This window comes from Xiphophorus maculatus, chromosome 11 (assembly GCF_002775205.1).
Source record: "Xiphophorus maculatus strain JP 163 A chromosome 11, X_maculatus-5.0-male, whole genome shotgun sequence".
Lineage (NCBI taxonomy): Eukaryota > Metazoa > Chordata > Actinopteri > Cyprinodontiformes > Poeciliidae > Xiphophorus > Xiphophorus maculatus.
Genome location: NC_036453.1, coordinates 19,653,028 through 19,674,544, shown reverse-complemented (window position 1 = coordinate 19,674,544; position 21,517 = coordinate 19,653,028). Strand labels below are relative to the sequence as shown.

At 38.5% G+C, this 21,517-nt stretch overlaps 1 protein-coding gene across 4 annotated transcripts in view; it reads right to left on the bottom strand.

Annotated features, from left to right (window-relative positions):
- Nucleotides 1-21,517, bottom strand: part of klhl13 (kelch like family member 13) — a 40,915-nt gene that overhangs the window by 5,396 nt on the left and 14,002 nt on the right. For 2 of the 4 annotated variants that reach the window (XM_023342351.1, XM_014470194.2), the window contains 6 exons: nucleotides 18,659-18,730; nucleotides 13,217-13,358; nucleotides 10,684-10,816; nucleotides 7,778-7,974; nucleotides 5,546-6,341; nucleotides 1,599-1,712 (listed from right to left, as the gene is read on the bottom strand). In XM_023342351.1, coding sequence (XP_023198119.1) covers nucleotides 1,599-1,712; nucleotides 5,546-6,341; nucleotides 7,778-7,974; nucleotides 10,684-10,816; nucleotides 13,217-13,358; nucleotides 18,659-18,730 — 1,454 coding nt within the window. The remainder of the gene's footprint in view (nucleotides 1-1,598; nucleotides 1,713-5,545; nucleotides 6,342-7,777; nucleotides 7,975-10,683; nucleotides 10,817-13,216; nucleotides 13,359-18,658; nucleotides 18,731-21,517) is intronic. The other 2 variants (XM_023342352.1, XM_005802905.3) reach the window with 1 other exon arrangement.

Here is a 21,517-nt window from a genome sequence, read left to right as displayed (position 1 = left end):
TACCTGGTTAAGCCCGTTTATGAAGAAAGAGTGAAGATGATCCTTCACAAATAAAAAGTACATTTCAGGGGTTTAGACCATTTATGTTCTAAGGCACAAATAAAAATCCCAGTCCCTGTTGCAGAGGCTGCGTGTCTGATTAATACTCAGGCTTGTACCATAAATAAATGCAGTAAAGTTATCACTAGTTTATGGCTAGAACAATAGATTTTAATCCCAATCGCCTGCAAAATGCGTTTAAAATTTGTTGCAATTACATCTCCAGCTTTCCATTAACTCTCCATATTATGTGTAGTTGCACAGACAGATTAATTGATTATAGCTTTATTTTCACGACAACTTTCTCCCGCACTCAGTTATTGAGAGAGACGCAAGTCAACACTGCTGCAGTGGAAGGAGCTTCCAGTTAGACGTCATGTCCTCGTTAAACAAAACAAAACAAAAATATCCAGGGTAAATCCAGCTTTTGTGTAAATAAGCTCAGACTGAAAAAACCTACCTCCATAATTGATACAAGAAAAACTCACAGACTGACACTAGGGGGTGCTATTTTTTGGTTCAAGTATTTGGTGCAAATCATCTCCACTCATTGGAAAAACTTTAAACATCTTTGGAATAACTTAATGCTGTGCAATGTTTGTCGTCAAATGTTGACTTTCAGCATCAGGAAACTTCAGGATCAGCTTTTACGCCTTTGAACGCCCGCCGCCGCCGCCGCCACCGCCGCCGCTCGAGTTGCAGGAGGAGGAGGATGATGATTTTTCTTGTGGCCAGGAGGGATTAACAGTGTTGTGTATTACACCTCCTACACCTCCTTCAGTTCTCCTTCTCCATCCTCCTGAATTCCCCTCCACCAGCAGAAACGGTCGCCCCTTTTGTTGTGTTGCTCTGGATTAGTCACACTGAGAAAATAGGGCTCATCTCCATACCGCGGGATTCGCTTCTAATCACAGGAACAAGTGTTAATGTGACGCCTAAAGAACAGGCAGTGATTCCCCTAAGGTCCACCGCACGCGCCAAATCCTCCACCATGACATAAGTGTGATGCCAGAGTGTCGATAACGGACTACTTTCTTTAAGACTCGGCAAGTCAAGCAGACAAAAGCAAGCATCTGATCACAAACTAAGTCTTTAAGTAGACAATGGATGCACTGAATCACAATTGTCATAGCAATACCAGCGTGTGCAATGTCGCAGTCGTAAAGGCAGCTTTCTTGCCATATTTGGTAAGGTATTATATTTAAAGTGTAGAGCATCCAGGGTCTGCATGTTAGTGATGTATTTGGCCATTTGGATGGACCGTAAAGGCCCTTTATGTCCGTGCCGGATGGATATATTTAGAAGCAAGTTTAATGAAGTTCCTGGAGAGTGCAGGAAATTTTGTGACAGCATTGGAAGAAAAGTGTTCAGAAAATGTAATTGTATCATAATTAAACGTTTCAAAATTTATTTTCATTTTGACTTTCATAAATGAGCAAAATCCTGCTGAATGTAGTCATAAAATTTAAGAGCTAATTATACAGAATGTTGTATCTTTTCTTGCTTTTCTACTCTTCAGAATATAACAGGGTTTATACAAACTCCCAGCACACACTCACCTGAAATATACATGTAACCACCATACACCGTCCCAGCGTGGCCGTAATGTGGCTCATTCATTTTGGCAACATACGTCCATTCATTTGTCCTTGGGTTGTAGCACTCCACAGTAGCTTTGAGATGGGGAGAAAGAAAAAGGAAGAGCGTATTAGAAGAAAGTGGGTCAAAACACAACTAAAAGAGGACAAACAGCAGCAAATGAGGCCTTGGAGGGTCTCAGTGTGGGATCTAAAACTCAGATTTAAATACAGCACACACCCCACGGCCCGCCAACCACTGATTGTGCAGGAAATTGGGAGGATCCTTTATCCTAATGTGCCTGAGGATACTTTAGCGAGAAATCTGACATATCCAAGAACAGAGGCGGTTGGATTCACGAGCGATAATCACAGACGAGCGATCGGTTGCTTGTTACGACCCCATAACAAGCAACAAGGGTGCATCAACAAGATTACCTTGTGCTTGAAATAAGATCATAACAAGGCTCGAAGCACACTTCAGTCTCTGCCATCAATAGCTCTTCATCGCCATAGTTGGAAAAGACATGAGCAAGTTATTCTCCTGTAATCACAGGGTGAAAACTTGCTGGTTTTATTTACTGCATTCAAGACACTAGTACATAACTAAAACTGAATTGATTGATGGTGAGCAGAAAGAGCAGCAGGTGGATTTGGAGAATTTTATAGGATTCTGTGAAATCAATGAGACGATTACAGATGAATGAATCTAATGTAGAAGCTGCCAGCAATAACTCAGTGGCCTGAATTGTCTGGATTCTCATATATTCTAAATTGAGCCTAGAAAACCGGCAAATTGAGTATAAATTAAGTTACACAAATTTAACAAAAACAGTAGTAGACGCACTGCAAAATACATATTTGTTCTCAGATTTTACGAAGCTAAATTAACCTAAAGGGAGAGGGCAGTAAAGCGAGCCAGAAAGACTCAGTGTGTACTCATTAAAGCAGAAATTCCCCCCGTGAATCTGTCTTCACGTTGTTAAGCTTTCCTTTTCTAAAATCAGGGCATTCCAGACGCAACAATAAAACCACACCCATACGACCCGTCAAGAGTAAACAAACGTGGCGGAGGGGGAGGAGGGCACATCCAGAAATACATCGGGCCTGAACCACATGGAGCGAGAAGGCAGTGGAACGTAAAGCTGAATAAGGCAGTCGTGTAGACAGTCGGTGAGCGCAGGCTCTGTTCTTTGGTCTAATTATAACCCAAAATAGAAGACAGCTCCTCTCCCGGTCTGCTGGAGTTATATGGCCGGATTTAAGTATTGGGTGGCACCTCTTTGTGGTTTAAGGCTACGGGTGCAGCGGTCCCTGATTGGTTACTAGGCACCAACCAACTGCCAGGAAAACATATAAACAAACATATACATAGACTGATCTGCTCATAAAGTTAGTTTTAAGAATTAAAATAGAATAAAATAGTGTTATAGCAGGAAGTTTCAGACAGGACGACTTTGCCAACACTTAAAACTCAGGAGGGCGTGTCAGTCGCTGTCAGTACTGATCCTGTCAAAGCTTCAGGCCGGTCTCAACTCAATGTCACACGCACCAGCACAGAAGAAGAACAGCAAGTAACTTTTCTCCAGGGCAAAGTCACTAAAATCTTATGTATTGATGTGTTTCTGTAATCGACTGCAGCAGATTGAGAGGATATTTGAGGTAATTTATTTTATACTACTTATAGATTTATCATGGTAAACAAGCACTTTAAAGACTAAAGATTCATGTCAAATTAAAGGTGCCTGTTGTTGATTTAAATTATTTTACAGCACCTGCACCATGACCAGTTCTTCAGATATTTTCTACCTGGCCATGGTGGGGGAAAAAAAAAGCAAAACAAAAAAACAGAATAAGCTCAAATGTTCACAAATCTGGACAGCTTTAATCTTGGAAGTGACTAATTTCTTTTCTTGGGTCACTTACATGTTTTCAATATTCTACACTTTCCGGGACTCAAATTTTAAAGATTAAAATGTAATTACACAGTTGTGTTTTGTTGTCTGTATGTTCTACAAATCATGGAAAAAGAATGTTGTAAAGTTAAATCCACTTTCCATAATTTACCAGATCTGGAAAATGATAAAAGTCATGCATTTACAGACTTTTCAAGACCTATAGGGAGCAACATTAGCAGCCTTGTGTGTGCACCACTGCGATGTATGTAAACAAAGGAAAGATTCACTGGAAAGATAGAATTTTTAACAATATATGGACAAATAAGTAAAAGCTCTCCAACATGTAAATATCACAATATCAGTGGATTTTAATAATATAAAAGGACTGTTCAGAAAGCAATGTTTGTCTGCTGGCATTTCCAATGATTATAAATGCATCCTCTGAATGCCAACATAATATTCAGCCTGTTGGATGGAGTGTCACCACAGCAGATGCCAACGTCCAGCACTGATGATAGCGCCCAAGATGCTAAAGGTCACAGAGTGTTGGAAGCATTAATATCACAATCCAATTCCCTAATCGTTGTGCAGTAATTCTGTCGTCGTTCTTTTTCCCCTGAAGTCAAAGAAAAAGAGAACAAAACTGCTTGTATTTTCAGGATGATTATTGCTTGAGTTAACATAATGTAAAATACAACAACTTACACATTTTTCAGTTTTTGTTCTTGCAGATAATGTGACTTTTCAGTTCTCAGAATTGCAAGTCTTGTTTAATTTTTCAGCTACGACGACTGTTACTAGTAACTAAAAAAAATGTCTCTCTACACATATATAGGAGTCATACTTACCATGGAAAAAATAGTTACTGCTGTAGAAGAAGACCCCTCGCCAAGCTACAACATTCTAGTTTTCATTATTCATAAAGGAGAAAAGGAATAATCCTTGGTTTCTTTTTAGTACAGTTGCCAAACCTACAGCCATAGCTCAGTTGAGCCATCAATTCCCCCGGTACTCAGCGGTAATGACTTTATGGGATTCTTCTTAAATAAAATTGATTCTATTAAAAATAAAATTGTTGGCATTCTCCCGAAGGCGATTACTTCATCCTCAGTGAGTGAGTCAGCACCGAGTGCAACTATAAAACCTGATGTTTGTAGACTGTTTTGAGATGGTTGAGCTTTCCAAGTTATCAAAAACACAAGAAGAAACTAGTTTCTCTTGGACTTTTTAAACATCTAGTGCACAGTTGTCAAACTCTTTTTATGTGGCCCTCTGGGCTCCAAATTACATCAACAAGTCCTTCCAGTTTTTCACAAATCTGTCAAATTCACACAAAACCAACAAATCTCCATATCTTTACTGCAAATTTTCTCAAAATTGCTCAAAAACATTGAATCTGTAATTGATACGGCGAGTGATAAAAAGTTACTGTACGTTTAACATTGTACATTAGCGCAAATATTGTAAGAACTCCTTACAAACATTTCTAAATTGGCACCACAAAATCTGTAATAAAAAAACACTAAAACAATCACAAAATCCTGGAGCAACAGCTATTTATAGATTTTTTACAATTTCTTTTATTTTTATCAACATATTCTGGTACAACCGTCCCTGTGTAGTAGAACATCCACAATGAAAATGAGTCTGATCGAGGGAGAAACATGGATTGGTTTCTGCTTTCCATACTTTATCAGACCTGGAATCAGCCTCATACTGTTCTTGCTCCTGCTTTTAATAAAGTTCTGACCTGACTGTACTGTATGTTTGCATTATGTAGTACTTTTGGTGGCCTCTTGTACTGTGCGTTTTAGTCTTGAAACTAAAAAGTATGATTGAATTATGCCTTGTAAATTGGCACAACATAAATTGAACTGATTTGGAGTTTGTTGTGATACATATTTCAAAATAATTCTGTTCACCTAATGATCTGCTCATTAACAAAAGTCAGCCATACTTATGGTGGCCTTGTGAAAACAATGTGCTTGATTTAAAATAAAGAAATAAACCACATGGTGGATTTGAACTCACCAAGCTCCCCAGCAGCATTCCTTCCACCTACAGCGTAGAGATGTCCCTTGAGAGCGCTGAGGTGGAAGAAGGTTCGTTTTTCATTAAGGCACGCCACCTGGATCCATTTATTGTAGCGAGGGTCGTACCGGAACACCGTGTCCACTGCCGTTTTTCCTTTGGTGTCGTAGTTGCTTTGGCCGCCCACAACATAGAGAAAGTTGCCGATGACGGCGATGCCGTGCTGGTAGCGGGGTGCGTCCATGGGAGCCAGCGCCTTCCACTCGTGGGCCTTCTCGTCAAAGAGCCGCAGCTCCTTGCTGACAACTAGCTGCTGGCGCAGAACGCCGCCCAGAGTGACCAGGTGGGCACTGTCCGAGCGAATGGCTGTCCGTTCAGACTGCATTACTGGCTGCATGAAGGGCATCATTTGGTAATTGCTAGCTTCTAGGAGAAGGTTGACACAAGTGTTGTCTGTGCGCATAAAATCCACCGTCTGTACATGATTGATGAGCTCTTGAGGGTTCATGAGGGGAAAGCGAATGTTCTTCATGAGCTTTGCAGCATATTCCATGCGACCGTCCTCGAAGCGCAGCCAGCGGCAGGCGGCCTTGAACAAGTCTAACTCAGTGCAGTGTTTCAAGCTGTTACTGGACAGCACAAAGGCCAGCCGTTCAAACGGGAGCTTGACAAACTCTCCTGTGCCCAGTAAGGAGGGGAAGTTCTTCAGGATGAAGTTGTTGACGTATTTGTCCACCTCCGTCAGGTTGTACGTGTTAGCGATTCGTCCCACCTCAACGCAGTTGTCGAGTGAAACCTGCAAAATCATCGGCAGAGTAAGTCGTAGAAAACCCGGCAACCATCAGCAGCAGCTAAGATGGCTGCCTATCCCAAAGGGAAAGAGCTACATTGAGTTTGTAGATTGCAAACAAGGTATTTAATCCACTTACACATCTTGTCACTCTATGGCCAAAAACTTCTTTTTGGGGGGATTTTATGTGACAGATAATAAAGAAGCTGATAACTATAAAATGAAAAGAGAGCAGCACAAGCTTTTTAGCATGTTTTGTGTTTTTACATCTACTGAAAAGTGTGGCATGCTTATATATTCAGCCTCCTTTTCGTCCGTAAATACAGGGCAACAAATTTCACTGCCAATAATAACAACAATGAATTAAATCCAATCTCAGTCATAACTCAACCCATTGTTGAAAAAACTAAAACCTGGTGGCTGCATCATGCCATGGGGATGGAGCACAACACGGGGCAATCCTGGCAGAAAACCTGCTGGAGCCAGCAACAGACTGGAGACTTGGTGCACCCTTAGCTAGGGCAGGAGCTACAAATGACTGGCTTAGATTAAAGCATATTGTGTTACAATGGCCCAGTCAAAGTCCAGACATACAGTACAGACCAAAAGTTTGGACACACCTTTTAATTCAAGGAGTTTCCTTTATTTTCATGACTATTGACATTGTAGATTCACACTGAAGGCATCAAAACTATGAATAACACATGTGGAAATATGCACTAAACAAAAAAGTGTAAAACAACTGAAAATAGCCCTTATATTCTAGTTTCTTCAAAGTAGCAACCTTTTGCTGTGATTACTGCTTTGCACACACTCTGCATTTTCTTGATGAGCTTCAAGAGGTCGTCACCTGGAATGGTTTTCACTTCATAGGTGCCCTGTCAGGTTAATAAGTGGGATTTCTTGCCTTATAAATAGTCATGAAAATAATGAAAACCCATTGAATTAGAAAGGTGTGTCCAAACTTTTGGTCTGTACTGTACATCTACGTCAAAAATATTAGCAATACTTGAAAATTAATGTCCACACATATTCTGAGGCTGAGCTCTAGGTGTTTTGCAAAGGGGCAAAAAAAAAAAAAAAACTGGTAGAGACTTGCAGCTATAAATCTCACACACTAAAAAGTGTCTCTACAGACGACTTTTTAAAACCCTTTTATTCACAAACAATACTTTGTATTGGTCTGTCGCATAAAACCTTGAGAAAACACACGGGAGTTAGTGGCAGTGATAAAATGACGAGATCTTGAAGATAGATGTATGGAAGCTATTGTACTTTCACATCTTAAATAGTCTGTGGTTAGTCACAAACACATTCTTTAGTATTCATTGCGATTATCCTGACTCCCATATGTTCCCTTACACTTTGTGTCGACAACTACAAGCTGCTTCAGCTCTTCACAAAGTGTTTTACATGCACGAGCTCCTTTGCTGTCTCCTTACCCCAGAAATGAGAAAAACCTTGCAGAAGTCCAACACAGGAAGGATTTGTAAAAAACTTGCAGCTTCAAGTGTGTCTTGCAAATTCTCCATGTTGAGTGACAACTTTGCTGTGTAGATAAAGTCGATGATCTTCTTGAGGCCTATTCGGTTTACTCCGTGAAGCTTGATGCACATCAAATCCTGTTCTTTCATTCCACCTGCATCAGGGGAGAGTAGGTGGCAAAAACAACAACAAAACAAATTACTAAATGTGGTTCTACTCATTACAATAATAAATCAGAGTCAGGAGCCACTGGAGACCGGTATCCTTCACTCCAAGCAGCTCCTCAACACACACCTACTAAGACAAGCTCTTTAAATTGTAGCTTTTTGTCACCATATAACCTACATTTTCTGGCGCTGCCAAAAATGAGCAAGGGGTAAATTACTGTGTGAAACAACAACAGTTTTCTCAGTTTAAATATTTCTGATGAAGCCATTGCCATGAAATTCTGACCGGATGTCTGCAGCAAATTAGTTATCAAATTAAGTTATGGGTAAAAATCAGAATGACACAAGAATTAAGTTGTAAAAGTATTTTAAAAAATGAAATGAAACCCAAGAAACGAGCTGAAATTGGTGAGTGGCTGGTTTATTATTAACTCATGGTCTATTACATTTTTGTTATTACAAAGGTACTTCAGAAAGTGGCATGACTGGTAAAAGTAAAGAAGTTTTCAGGTAAAATTCTTATTTTTGCTAAATATTCTAACAACAGCTGCACTTCTAAACTTGCGAAAGCCCCAGTGAGCGCTGCTGGAGTCGTAATTCTGAAATGGAGAGATCATCATTTCAGAGTAAGCCACCCACGGCCAGGTGCCCCTCATCCGATTTCTGACAGACAGGTCAAGATAATAATCAAAGGAGTTGCTCGAGAGACGAGCCGCGCTCTCGGAGAACTTTAGAAAGACCTGAAACTAGCAGGTGATCCGTGGCCTCAACGTGGTCTCGCTTTTCTAAATTTATAAAAAGATTTATTCAATTTTACTTTGAAAAGGGCCTGTTACGGCAAACTGGTTTACAGAAAAGCTACAGTGGAGACCAGAGGGGAAAAAATGTAAAAGTTTTGCATTTATGCACAGCTGCTTTTCAAAGATAATGTGACAAACTAACCAGGATGTTATTAAGGTGTTGACAGAAAGTGGAGAAAAAACTGTTTTTGAACATTATATCATATTATCAACCACTTGGGACTTTATAGAATCTGAAGTCCATAAGCGACTGCATAATTAGAAAACAATAGTGACTTCTTTTCAAAGTGGACTGACAAGCAACTTTGTCAGTCCACACAGACGAGGATCTGTGTTGCTAAGACGATTGGATTTATCACCACTCTCCCCTGCAGCTTTAAAGACGAGTAAATTACAGTGGGGAGTAGAGCAATATGTCAACAACACATCTCACAGAACAGTCTTCTTTGCAATTGAAATATTTTACATACAGAGAGCTGCTGGGGTGAAATGTTTAGGTGGTTATATTGTCTGTTTGCCAACATACGTGGTCACTTTAATGAACTTTCACTGTCTTTTATTCCCAAACCTGATCCAGGCGACACTGTGAACATTTTGACAAAAAGATCCATGAGAAAAATGTTTGGTTAAATTCAATCTTTACTGTTATCGCAATATTTAGCAATATTATACTTCCACACAGTTTTCCAGCCCTCCTGCAGAGTTATCTGTAGATCAGAGTTGGTAACGGAGCTTGAAGTATTGCCACCACCCACCAATGTGTGAAGCTATTCAGACACATATAGATGGAGCTATAGAAGCTATACATAGCTGTGAAACCAGCTGAACACACTCCGATGAAGGCGAGGTGGAGAGAAGAGAAGGCTCCAAATCCCCACATAATAATGTTGCATGATGGGAACACCCCAGTGCTGGTGTTACTTGTCAAATTAAGAGAAAAATTAACATTTTGCATGAAGTAAAAATCAACTGACATTTGCGATTCCTGTTCATTAAAAAGCACACAAGTAATAATCATAATAATAATGCATTTTATTTGTTGGTACCTTTAAAGAGATGCACATTACCAAATAAAAACAATACAAGGATAGATTAAAAAATAAAATCAGATGCTGAAGAAAAAACAAATAAAATTAACTTTCTGCATGTCTTCTATAAAAAAAATGAGTCGGTGACTTCTTAAAGACCTTTAAAAAGTCATTACAGGAATTTAATAATAGACAAAGTTGAGAATATTCATATCTGTAATTATTTATGACATTGACTTGACTGCTGTCTATTATAAATAAGGAAAATCAGCTTCTTGCATCAAGTTCAGTTTATTAAACCAGTTACAGTCATCTTATAATGGTTAAAATGGTTAAATACATCTGGAATGTATGTTACTATATATGAATATATCAATAGAAGTGACTCAATCATATACTCATGCATATAAATTGTTGACATGTTAAGTCATCAACTGGTGCTAAATAAATAAATAAACTATTTTATTAAATTCAATCAACTATAAATTCTTTAATAATATATCCATCTATTGAATGTAAAGGAACTGTTAATGATAATATTTTCACAGAATGTCACTTTGAAATAGTGACAACTATCCCTTTAGTAAACTTTACAATGTTCATTAAAGGTTTTCAACTTTCCTTTACTACTGAATTTTCAGCTTAAAACCCAGTTTTTTTTGTTGCATAGAAAAAACTGCTAAAAACATCAATTTAAAATAATTCCTAATACAGGGAAGAACATCAAGTAATTTCTCAATGCACTAACTGGGGTTCAGAGTAAAACTCAACCCCACTCAATATGTGACATGCATCTGTTTAATTCCTGCTTCAGCGGCCCTCTGATGAGCGCACGCTCTGGTCAGAGAGGCAGAGTTTGTGGACCCACCTGTGAACATAGCTTTGAAGTAGTCGGAGGATGAGGCCATCATTGCGCGGTGAACAGGAAAAGCTTCATCGCCGTCCCCAGCAACCAGCGTCACGTCACACAGCAAACCTTCTATTCTCAGCTGATCAAATCCCTGAATCCAAAAGGGAAGGGAGGTGAGAGTTATACGAGCAGGAAGTGTTTCTGGCTTCAGCTTAGGGGACCTAAATTAAGTAGCAGCTTTTTACCCCCTCATCCAGTGACTCCTCAGCTGAGTCAATAACAGACTAAGAAGATCACGTGCTTACCAAGGCTCCTGGTGACAGAAATAAAATTAACTCACCAGTGTTGTAATTTCCTCAGGTAAATTATTGATATTGCCCCTCGCTTTTGAACACTCAATTTTTATACCTACTATATCAAATGAGACGGAGGTTTTGGTGGCTTGTGCAAATAACCTGAGAGCATGAAAACAAGTCGATGGTGCTAGAGCTGGGTGAATTTCAACTTAAAAATTCACCACCAGAAACAAACACATTCCAGGATCCGGGTATAAGGTGGGAGATAGGCTAGAAAAATCATTATCATTCCCCTGCAGTGTGCATTGACAACAAAGAATAATGAACAGCAAAAGGAGCCAGCGGTTTCTCATTTTGAAAGAAAGCTGGTGACCAAGGACAACCGCTGCAGCAAACAGCAGGGACCACAACATTTTCAGGCCGATCCTCACTTTACACCAATCAATGCTGACGTGCAGGGTTAGCCATCAATATGAATAAACATTCCTTCTGCAGAAAATAAAAAAGGCACTAAACAGACACATAGATAAATGTGGAAAAAAAACAACTACAATAAATAAATCTTTCATTGAAAAAAACACAACCAAAACAAGAAATGCATTATGTTTTACCTAAAGGGCTGAAAAATCCAACCTTTAGGCTGACAGCATTTCTTCAGCATTTCAAATATTGGGAAAGAGTAGTTTAACAAAATCAATTTCAATTGTTCCAACTCACAAAAATCACTTTTAAATTTCTAAATATAACTAAAGCATATTTACATTTCAGGCAATTTATACTTGTTCTAGTCAAGTCAAGTTTATTTGTATAGCACACATCAGCAATAAGGCAGTTCAAAGCGATTTACATCATAAAAACATCAATTGTGAAACAAGTAACAAACATTAGATTTTGTCAAATATAATCAAATTCATTACGCAAATACACATAAAACATGTTGTCTCCATAGCAACCACTAGATACTGTCAGATAACAATCTTTTTCTGTTCTATGGCCACAAAAGCAAAACTGAAAGCATTTTAAGCGCTTCAGTTAGGGCTGGTGCTAAACAGAGAATAAATATGTAAAATACAGTAGTGGATCTGTGATTCTGAGGGCCATTTTCCTTTTAAAATGCTAAATGAGCATCTTCAGACAGCAAGACGTAAAAATCTACTACCCTCAGACAGAAAAATCAAAATATGTTGTTGCTAGATCTTTCAGGGGGATAATAATCTGGAATTTACTGCCTAAACAAAATATAAACTAAAAGGTCCACCTGATGACTCAAGATTCACCAAAGATAAAACCCTCAAAACACAAGTAGAAACATGCAAAAAGCTGCTAAGGAGTTATGAACAGGGTTTAACTGGTGTAATGCCACAAAAAAGATTTTTCCACTGGTTAGAAGAGGTTATAAGTTGTATTTTTTAAAATAAAATGTTAAACGTCAAACTTGGTACCGTACTATTTCTGGATTATTTTATTATCTTCTGAGAGACACTTCTGCCATTTTCTAATAAAAACAAACTTCTCAGTTGAATAAAAAGGACTTTAGGGCGTGCCGTGGTGGCGGAGGGGTTAGCGCGACCCACATTCAGGCAAACGTAGCCTCGACGCGGCTGTCGCGGGTTCGACTCCCGGACCCGACGACGTTTACCGCATGTCTCCCCTCTCTCTTCCCCCTTTCCTGTCACCCTACTTTGAAAAAAGGGACACTAGAGCCCACAAAAAGACCCCTTGCGGGGCAAAAAAAAAAGGACTTTAAATCTAAATCTGCCAGGGGTATGAATACATTTGGGCTCAGCTTGTAAAACAGGAGTGAGAGATCAGATTTCCTTCTCTGTGTGACAAACCTTGTGAAATGTGAAGCGGGGACAATCCCATCGGGAAAAGGACATTTGCACAAAATATTGAGAGCAGAAATTGTTTCACTGCGATTCTTTTTTAAACAATTATTTCCCCACTGAATAAATGTACTCAAATTGTAGGTTGAATTTTTTAAAAAGGTCAGTGTGAAATTATACTACTGCAATAAAACATTAGTTATTTTCATTTTACATCTTTAACAACAGTGCCAACAAATTTTTCCACAAAAATTTGTTCCACACAAATTTTTCCACAAAAATTTGTGTAAGACTTTTTTTTACTACACTTTATTATAGTAAAGTGTAATACTCAGGCTGTACTCAAAACCAACAGACAAGCAATACCCTAATGGCCCTAATTAAACTCATATTATTAATTTTTTTTCATAAAGAAGTGTGCGCTCTCACCTGAAGAACCACAGAGCTGTGTGTATTGCTTGTAAAAAATCGAGTGTTTCCAGTCTTCGATGCTTGAAGGTGAGTAGGAATGCCCATTTCACCGTAGCCCAGAGCGACTTTCATGTGAGCGTCGTCGTCCTCCACAAGGGATCTGAAAGAAAAACAAATTAAAATTTTTAACGATAACCTCTTAAGAAAAAAAAAAAAGTGGTAAAAAGATGCGTAGCTGGATTGTCATAAAATATTTCCAATGCAGAGTGAATAAACCTGGTTTCTGACCCTTCCTATGAAAGTGTTTCCGTTTCATTCTCCTCCTCAATCCATCAAGGTGTCCTTGGATGAGGCCTTAATCTCTAAAGCGCTCCTGATGAGTGACAAATTAAAAAAAAAAAAAAGCTGAACCTCAGGATTGTTCAGTTTTGCTGTCAACCTTCTCTCTTAAGCATGTTGACTGCAGATCAAAAGCAAGCTTTACCGAGTGATCAACCCCTTTCTCCTGTTATTAAACACTTCCACTCCGGCGGGCGGTGGCGTCCCACCAACTGAACACCAGCCAGGAAGAAAACGATCAACCCATTTCCCAACCGACTTCAACGTTGATAAAAAAAAACATTCTGCGTCACTGTCAGCAACACCAACCGAGGGAATTTGTAGTGGGAAAAATGTTTTCCCATTTACAAATCTCTCCGCAGTGCTGCTATGAAATGTGAAATCTGTAAACACAAACCTTTTCTAGCAGCATTTGATTTCAGTAGTTTTTATCCAACATTGGCAGAAACACAAAACAAATGGGAGAGCCACTTAGGAAAGGCCTTTATTCCATTCCATAACCAGAGAAAACTCAACTTCCAAAAGCGTCTTTCAAAACTTTGTATACAAGTTTAAAAAAAAAATAAAAATCTCACAACTCAAACAGGCTGATTTACACTGAGATGTGATATTCCTGTATGTAGGTCAGAGGTCAAACACTGAGCATAAAATCAAAGGGACTGTCTGTAGTCCTCTAAGACAAGATGGTCTTGAGGCACAGTGGGAACCAACAGGAGTCTAACTAGAGCACACTTTATAAATTTTCTCTGTTTTATTTATTTAGTCGTTTTTGAATATTTAACAATATGTACTTTGCAGATGCAGTGTATGGAATCCATGAACTCAAATGTCTGGCTACACTGGTATTGCGCTGCAGGCAGTGGAAGGTGCCCTCAGTAATCCAAGCTTTAATAAATCTGTTTATGAGCTGCAGAAATGCACAGTGCATGTAGGGAATGTGGCCTCAATGCTGCGCGCAGTAAGCAGTATGCTACCTATGTGACTGAGAAATGACGGTCAGTAAAGTGAACTTGCATGAATGTTGTCATTTTAGTCAACATTAAGGAAAAACATTGCCCAATTACATTAAAATTCCCATTAGTCACCCTTCAGTGTTTTAGCTTCTAAATATGTTCCAGTAAATGTTCAAAAATCACTCTAAGTCCCTCAGGCAAAATTTCCAACTTTGAAAAACAAAGAATTATACATCCTTAGAATAAATATTTGCTAAATTAAGTAGTCATTTTTAAGCTCTTGTTTAAGTCCAAGAATGAAAATCAAAATGCCGATTAACAAATGATATAAGTGCAGTAATGCGTCAGACTATTTTAGGAGCAGAAGGAATCAGTCTTTTCCATTTTCTTTTTTCTACACTAGGTGATCACAATTTTCAACAAGTATTATTTACTTGCTTTTGGCTATTACAAAAGCAAGTAACTTTAATCCAAAGTAACATTAATCCAACATTTATTAAGAATGAATAGTGAGATCGCTGATGATAAACCAACCATACTGGTGTCTTTTCACATATGGCGACACCTCTGACTCAAGCAGAATACTAATGAGTGACGAAGAGTTCTGTTTAGATAAACTGCTCCTCTATTTAGTAAATCATCTCCGAGCTACATTGGAAAATGAAAAGCAATTTGAAAAGAATAAATATTTTTAGAATGACTGTGATGTGAGGTATTGTGCATTTGTTAAGGTTTCCGGACGAGAGGAACCGACGAAATTCTGGAAGTGACTTCAAATGGCGTTTACATCTTCAGATGCGACATTGGAACCAATCTGGCTAGTAAAGACCTTCGGGTTTATTGCACTGTTTTTCATAATCACAACATTCTTTTTTTTTTCCATAACTGTGTAACTAAAAGCATGTAAAGGGATAAAGATTATGATACCAGTAGGACCTCAACACTGTGATGTAACATGGTGCAAAGTCTAACTTCTCCACAGAGAATAAATGTGTGAAAAATGTCCCACTGTGCCGAAGGGAATATTCTCCGCATACACAGTGCAAACATTTATGCAGAAAAATATAAACACACAATAGAATGGAGCTCATTTTGATTGGATAACAACTAATCTGCAGAATAACCCAAACAGGTCAGCCATTCATGTTTGTTTTAAGAAACATTTCGATAAAAACACAGAAAAAAGAAATCTCAAAACAAAACAAAAAATGCTTAAAAGCTTCTTCACACAGGATGTGCAGAAATACTGAATGAAAACCAGGATTAAAATATTACAAATATTCCCCAAGGAGCATATTGAGATAACGGAGTAGTGAATGAATGTTGCATGGTGGTTTTAAAAGTGTTCATTTCCATGAGAAGACAGGCCTGGTTTTGATCAAATATTCGTCGACACAAATGTCTGGCTCAGCAGGGTTTTGAATGCGAGTCTTCAAACAGGGCTATAAGCAGGCAGCGCTCATCAGATGGAGAAGAGTAATGCTTTTCGAATGGACTATTTATATAATGAAGTAATTCAAAATGCTCGCCTGGCTGAACAGTTGAGAGGTTTTTAACACTGGCAGAGATTCCCTGAGCTTTTAAGGAAATTTAATTTCTTTCCTTTAAATTTAAGATGCGAGGAGGTTTAGTGGAACATTTCATTTTTACTGATTGTTAAGAGTTTAAATGTCAGAATAACACTATATATTTAAACTATTGTAACCTCCTCAGCAGTGCTGCTTGCATATTGCTGGTCAACTGGCTGAAAGAAGATTGTTGCATTACTTCAAAACAAAGACGAATTAAACTATGGGGAACACTTTCTTCCAGGTCCAATAATAAAATTGTCATGTTCCGTGTTTTTCCTGTGTATTTATTTCGAGTTTCTGTGTCCTTGAGTCTCTTCGTTGTCCTGTCTCCCCTCGATTATTCCCAGGTGTTTCTCATTCCCTGATTACCCCCTGTGTATTTAGTGACACCTGTGTGTCTGTGTCTTTGTCGGGTCCTCGTCTCATTTGGCGTCTTTGCTGTCTTATGTGTGTTTAGTCCGTCGTCAGTCCAGTCTTTTACCTAGTTGCTACCTGTGATGAGCCCTGGTCTTCGCTCAACAGTGCTGCCTTGGATTTTGGACTGTTTTTGTCTTTATTAAGCTTCATTCACTTCACTACAACCTGGGTCTCAAGCGTCTGCCTCACCACCTACACCGCATTTCATGACAGTAGGACCCGACCAGAAAGTACGGTGAGGTGCGCTTCTTTTTTTTGTTTACATCATGGACCCAGAGGATTTAAACACAGAAACCATTAGAGATTATGAGGAGGCCATGGCCAAACCATACGCTGCCTGCAGACGGCTTGGTTTCGCCATCCGCTTGTGGCTCTTGCTGGACTACTAGGTTCCTCGCTTTCCGCACCCGAGGTTGGTGGCGTTGCAGAGTGGGAGCGTAAGGCAGCTCTAGCCATCATGGCTGGCGAACCCCTGCCTCCCAAGCCGCACAGTCTCTCCGCCAGCCCAGACCCAACTCCAGCATCTCTGGGACCAGCACCAGAGCCCGTTCCAGCCGGCGCGCCGGCCGGCGCACCTGCCGGCTTTCCCCGAGCCTCATGCTCCAGGCCGACAGGCGGCCCCGGTTAGTGGGTTCTCGGCTCTACCAGTCTTTCCCAGTGTTCCTCCAGAGCCCCCCAGGCACTCTGTCCAGCGCCCCTCTGCCCACCCTTGTTGTGTTTTTGTGTTTTGGTCGTCTGGTAGCCGCCCTTGAGGGGGGGGTACTGTCATGTTCCGTGTTTTTTCTGTGCATTTATTTCGAGTTTCTGTGTCCTTGAGTCTCTTCTCTCCATTTCATGACAAAAATGTCATGAGGTGGAAAACTAACGTAAAAGTAACACATGAAAGTAAAATTTGCTGTTTTTTTTAATATATCAGATTTTAATTTATTTTTTTGTTGCTTTTTCTTAAAGTAATTACAAATGACCAAAAAAATATTTTCAAAAACGTACTTTTATTTCAACTCTCCGTTTTGCAAGATCACCTGAATTTAAAGTTGTAATAAATACGAGCTGTAAAACAAGATGGTAGGACTTTGGCGATTTGATGTCATCATGAACTACAAAAACCCAAAGAGTGAATAGGTGAAGAAATTTTTTTTTTTTTTCCAAAAATGAAATCTTAATAACCAGATAATTTGATTAAGCAATAAAAATTATTCATTTAACCACAATGACATTCTTCAATTTTGCCAAAGATTATGTATCAAAATAAAAACAAAACATGTTATCAATAAAGCTATTTTAACTGCAATCAACTATTATTTCAGCAACTGCAGTAAAAACATTGTAAAAAAAAAAGCAAAGCTGAGAAATGTTTTAATTTACAAAAGAAAACATCTCAACCTGTGATTTTCCTTCTAAAAAGCGAAAAAATTACTTTTACATTATCAGAGACAAAAATAAATTAGAAAAAAACAGTTTTTGTTGTATAATTAAGTCGCTGACTTGAAATTAAAAGAATGTAGCAATATTTTACCATTTACTGAATGCTATTAAACAAAAAGGGGATGGAAACTTCTCATTTCCTTTCAAATAGCTTGAACTTTATGGCTTGGATCTGCTGAAGTGACCCTTAAATCCAACAGAAGGCGATTAATCAAACGTTGTGTGTCACCTCCATTCACTTTGGGTCTTTGCCCTCGAACACATCATGAAAATTTGAGGTGACTGAAAGTCACCTGGAGTCTTTCTTCAAGGCTTCACCTCTAAGTCAAAGACATTTCAAGCTTCTGACATATAAACATTAGGAAACAGGTTGACTCAACCTTTAACTCCACTGACATGCTTAACCGATGAACACTCAGAAAGCCCAAAAAAGGTAAATTCACAGAAAATGCAAAGAAAAAATAAAAAAGCACATAAAGATGCAAACTGTACTAGAAGACGCAAGGAAACCTAGGTAAAAGTAGATATACAAGATCTGACCACATGTGCTGAAGGTCTGCTACAGACAAGATGGGCAACACTCAAGCTATGGGGCTGGTAAAAAGGTCATGCCTTGCACGTGACCTTTTTACATGATGATGTTCCACTAAGTCTAGCAGGAGCTTGTGAACAGCAGTACCACTAAACACTGATGGTTTAAACAGCAGTCACAATCACAGTGACACAAAGCACAGGCAATGTACTTGTACATTTACCCTGTCAGGTGGTAAGTCGGACAGGCAGCGAGGAGAGAGTGGGTTGTCCAAACCATAAAGGAGTGCTGGTGGCTGCCGGGATGAAGAGAGAGACAGAAGCTACAGAATCCAGCATAAACTTTCTGCTTTCCTCAATCTCAAACTTTATGAATGCTTAAAGTTATCATCGTCGTCGTCGTCTCTAAGTTGGACTCAACACTTAATACAAAAATTACTACAACATGACAAATTTTGGATAAAATAGCAAGATTAAAAAACATTTTTCCCCCGTTTTGCTTCACTTGGGAACCACTTAAAAACAGAAATGTGGTGTTGTGTAGCAGCCAACAAAGCAATTTCATCACAATTTTGGCCATTTCACGTGGAATAAAGCCAACTATAATCCAATAAACTACAAATAACATAAAAAGTTTTTCATTTATCATGGTAGTTAACAGTTTTTGTTGAAGGGAATAATTATAATAATTAACTCAAGTATTTGATCTATGCAGCACTGTCCTGAATATGGTTTAAAGACACAATTTGAGAATTATGTGTTGCAGAAAATATTGCTTTAGAATTGTGTTAATTGGTTTTCATATGAAAGTAATGCAATTTCATGTAGGGATAGGTTATTAAAGAAATACTTTGTAGAATACTGTGGTTTTTTGACACAAATGCATTGCATTTTTGCTCAGTATTTCACCTACAACGCAATAACTTATTACAATATTGAAAAAATATGTAATGTAACATGTTACTGGCTCAAAATTGAAGTTATTACATTATTGGCTTTATTTTAAGAGATCAGAGTTATTAGGTTATTTGAAAGGTGTTATATTTACCGGCCATTATAACATTACTGGTTGCTACTTTGTAATTGTTTATAACTAATTTTCAATGATAAATTAAAGCAAAATCATATTCAACACAAAGCAGACGGACTAAAGGGTGGACTAATGAACAAAGTCGTGAAATAAATACACAATAAAACACATTGCGTGGTATAATTTAAGGCTTAAAGTGATAACAGAGATAGACAAATGGCAAATTCTTACAATTATTAAAAGAAGAATTCAACCTGAAGATTTAACCCTAGTCACCTACTGGTCTTATTATTTCAGCAGCTTCATGACACATTTAATGTTTTAATTTCCTTTAAGAATGATATTTTACAAAACAAAGTTTTCATTTGGCATTTGTCAGAAAGTCTTTGCGCATAGCTAAACAAAAAAACAACATTCCTGCAGTTCTGATTAATTTCTGAAGGCTGATTTGCATCATCCTGTGTGTAAAATATTTTCTGTTATAATGAAATTCAAAAGCTTGATTAAATTGTCACAAGGTTATTCTCATGTATTTGCACTTCAGTAGGAAATTGGAATTAAAATGATTAAAGTCGGCTATGTTCAAATCAATTCAAATTGAAAAGTCTGTGGTGGTCATGTTCATTCATTCTTGATGCCATTCCTGGGTTGAATGTGGACAAAAAAAAAAACCTTGTCGAAACTACATGGACCATTTCACTTAAACATTTTGTAATGCTCGATGTAGTGGTTATCACATGGCTCCCATCATCCCCGAGCAGAGATTTGGCCCTTAGAGGTGAAAGAGAAGAAATTATAAGGATAATGTCTTGCTCCAACGTTGTCCACATGACTGGAAAAAAAACAAAACAAGAAAACATGGGAACCGGTTCCTCGTTGCATGTGCCAGAGAGCTTTGGGCTTTGGAGATACAACTAAGGAAACAGTTTTTCCTGTCATATTTAATAGCAACACATTTACGTTTCTCTTAATTTGTTTTAACATGATGAAATCTAACTTCTTCGTGAGCCCACTTCGTTTGGTGTCGTTTTGTATGTGTAATGCTCAAAAAAAAAAAGAAGAAACAATGAAAAGACCGTAGTGTTACTACAGCAGAGTTAAGGAACATACAACCCGGCAGCAGAATCACATGAACAATGATTGAGTGAAAAACCTCTGAATTGAGAGTTATTGCAAATTGAGCCGGGAAGGAAATCCCAATTTGTCTCTAATCAGAGCAATAAAAAGACCTCGATACCGAGAGTCCTTTCAATCACCGACCACAGGAATGCAATAAAGTTACACGCCGACCAACTTCTGACCACAGAGAGACACACTGCAGCCCTCACCGTGACTCGATTCAATGAGGCCGTCTGCAGGTCACTTTCACAAGTATTATTAGTCAGAAAATTAAAAGATAGTTCTAAATACAGCAATATAAAACTGTGTACAAGCTATGTAATTTCCTGCAGGAATATGTTTACATTAAAAAAAAAACAACAACAATATTCTCTCACCTTTGCATGGTGTTCACTTCGTCTGAGAGGCCATCTGGGATCTTACCATCTCAAAATAATTCCAAAGTACTTGCAGTAACCTTATCTCAGCAGTATCTGGGTGTACCCAGTGTTGAATATTAAAATTATGTTTCAATATAAACTTCAAGTCTTAAAGCCAAACTCCTTTTTATAAAATGTGCGACTGCAAGTGAAACACCAACCCTGTCAATATTTCCGAAGCTGAAGATAAAATAGTAGGACACTAGGTGAAGCCCAAAAAAAAAAAAGAAAGAAAGAGCTGCAGGTTTTGTAAAACAAGCTGCATTATTTATTTTCCATTTTTTAAAGAACCTGTCTAGAAATAAGTAATGCTCTCCATCAAAAGGTCTGTTAAGACATTAATTAGGGGAGAATACGTGAACGTTTACTCCAAGACCGAACCAGAATCTGAGCAAAGAAGAGGGAGACGTGCAAAAGCCATAAAAAAAATGAAAAATGTCAGCGAAATCTGGCCCAGCCTGTATTCAAATGAGTGGAGGCACAGCTCCGCATACAAAGGAGCTTAATTTGTCCCT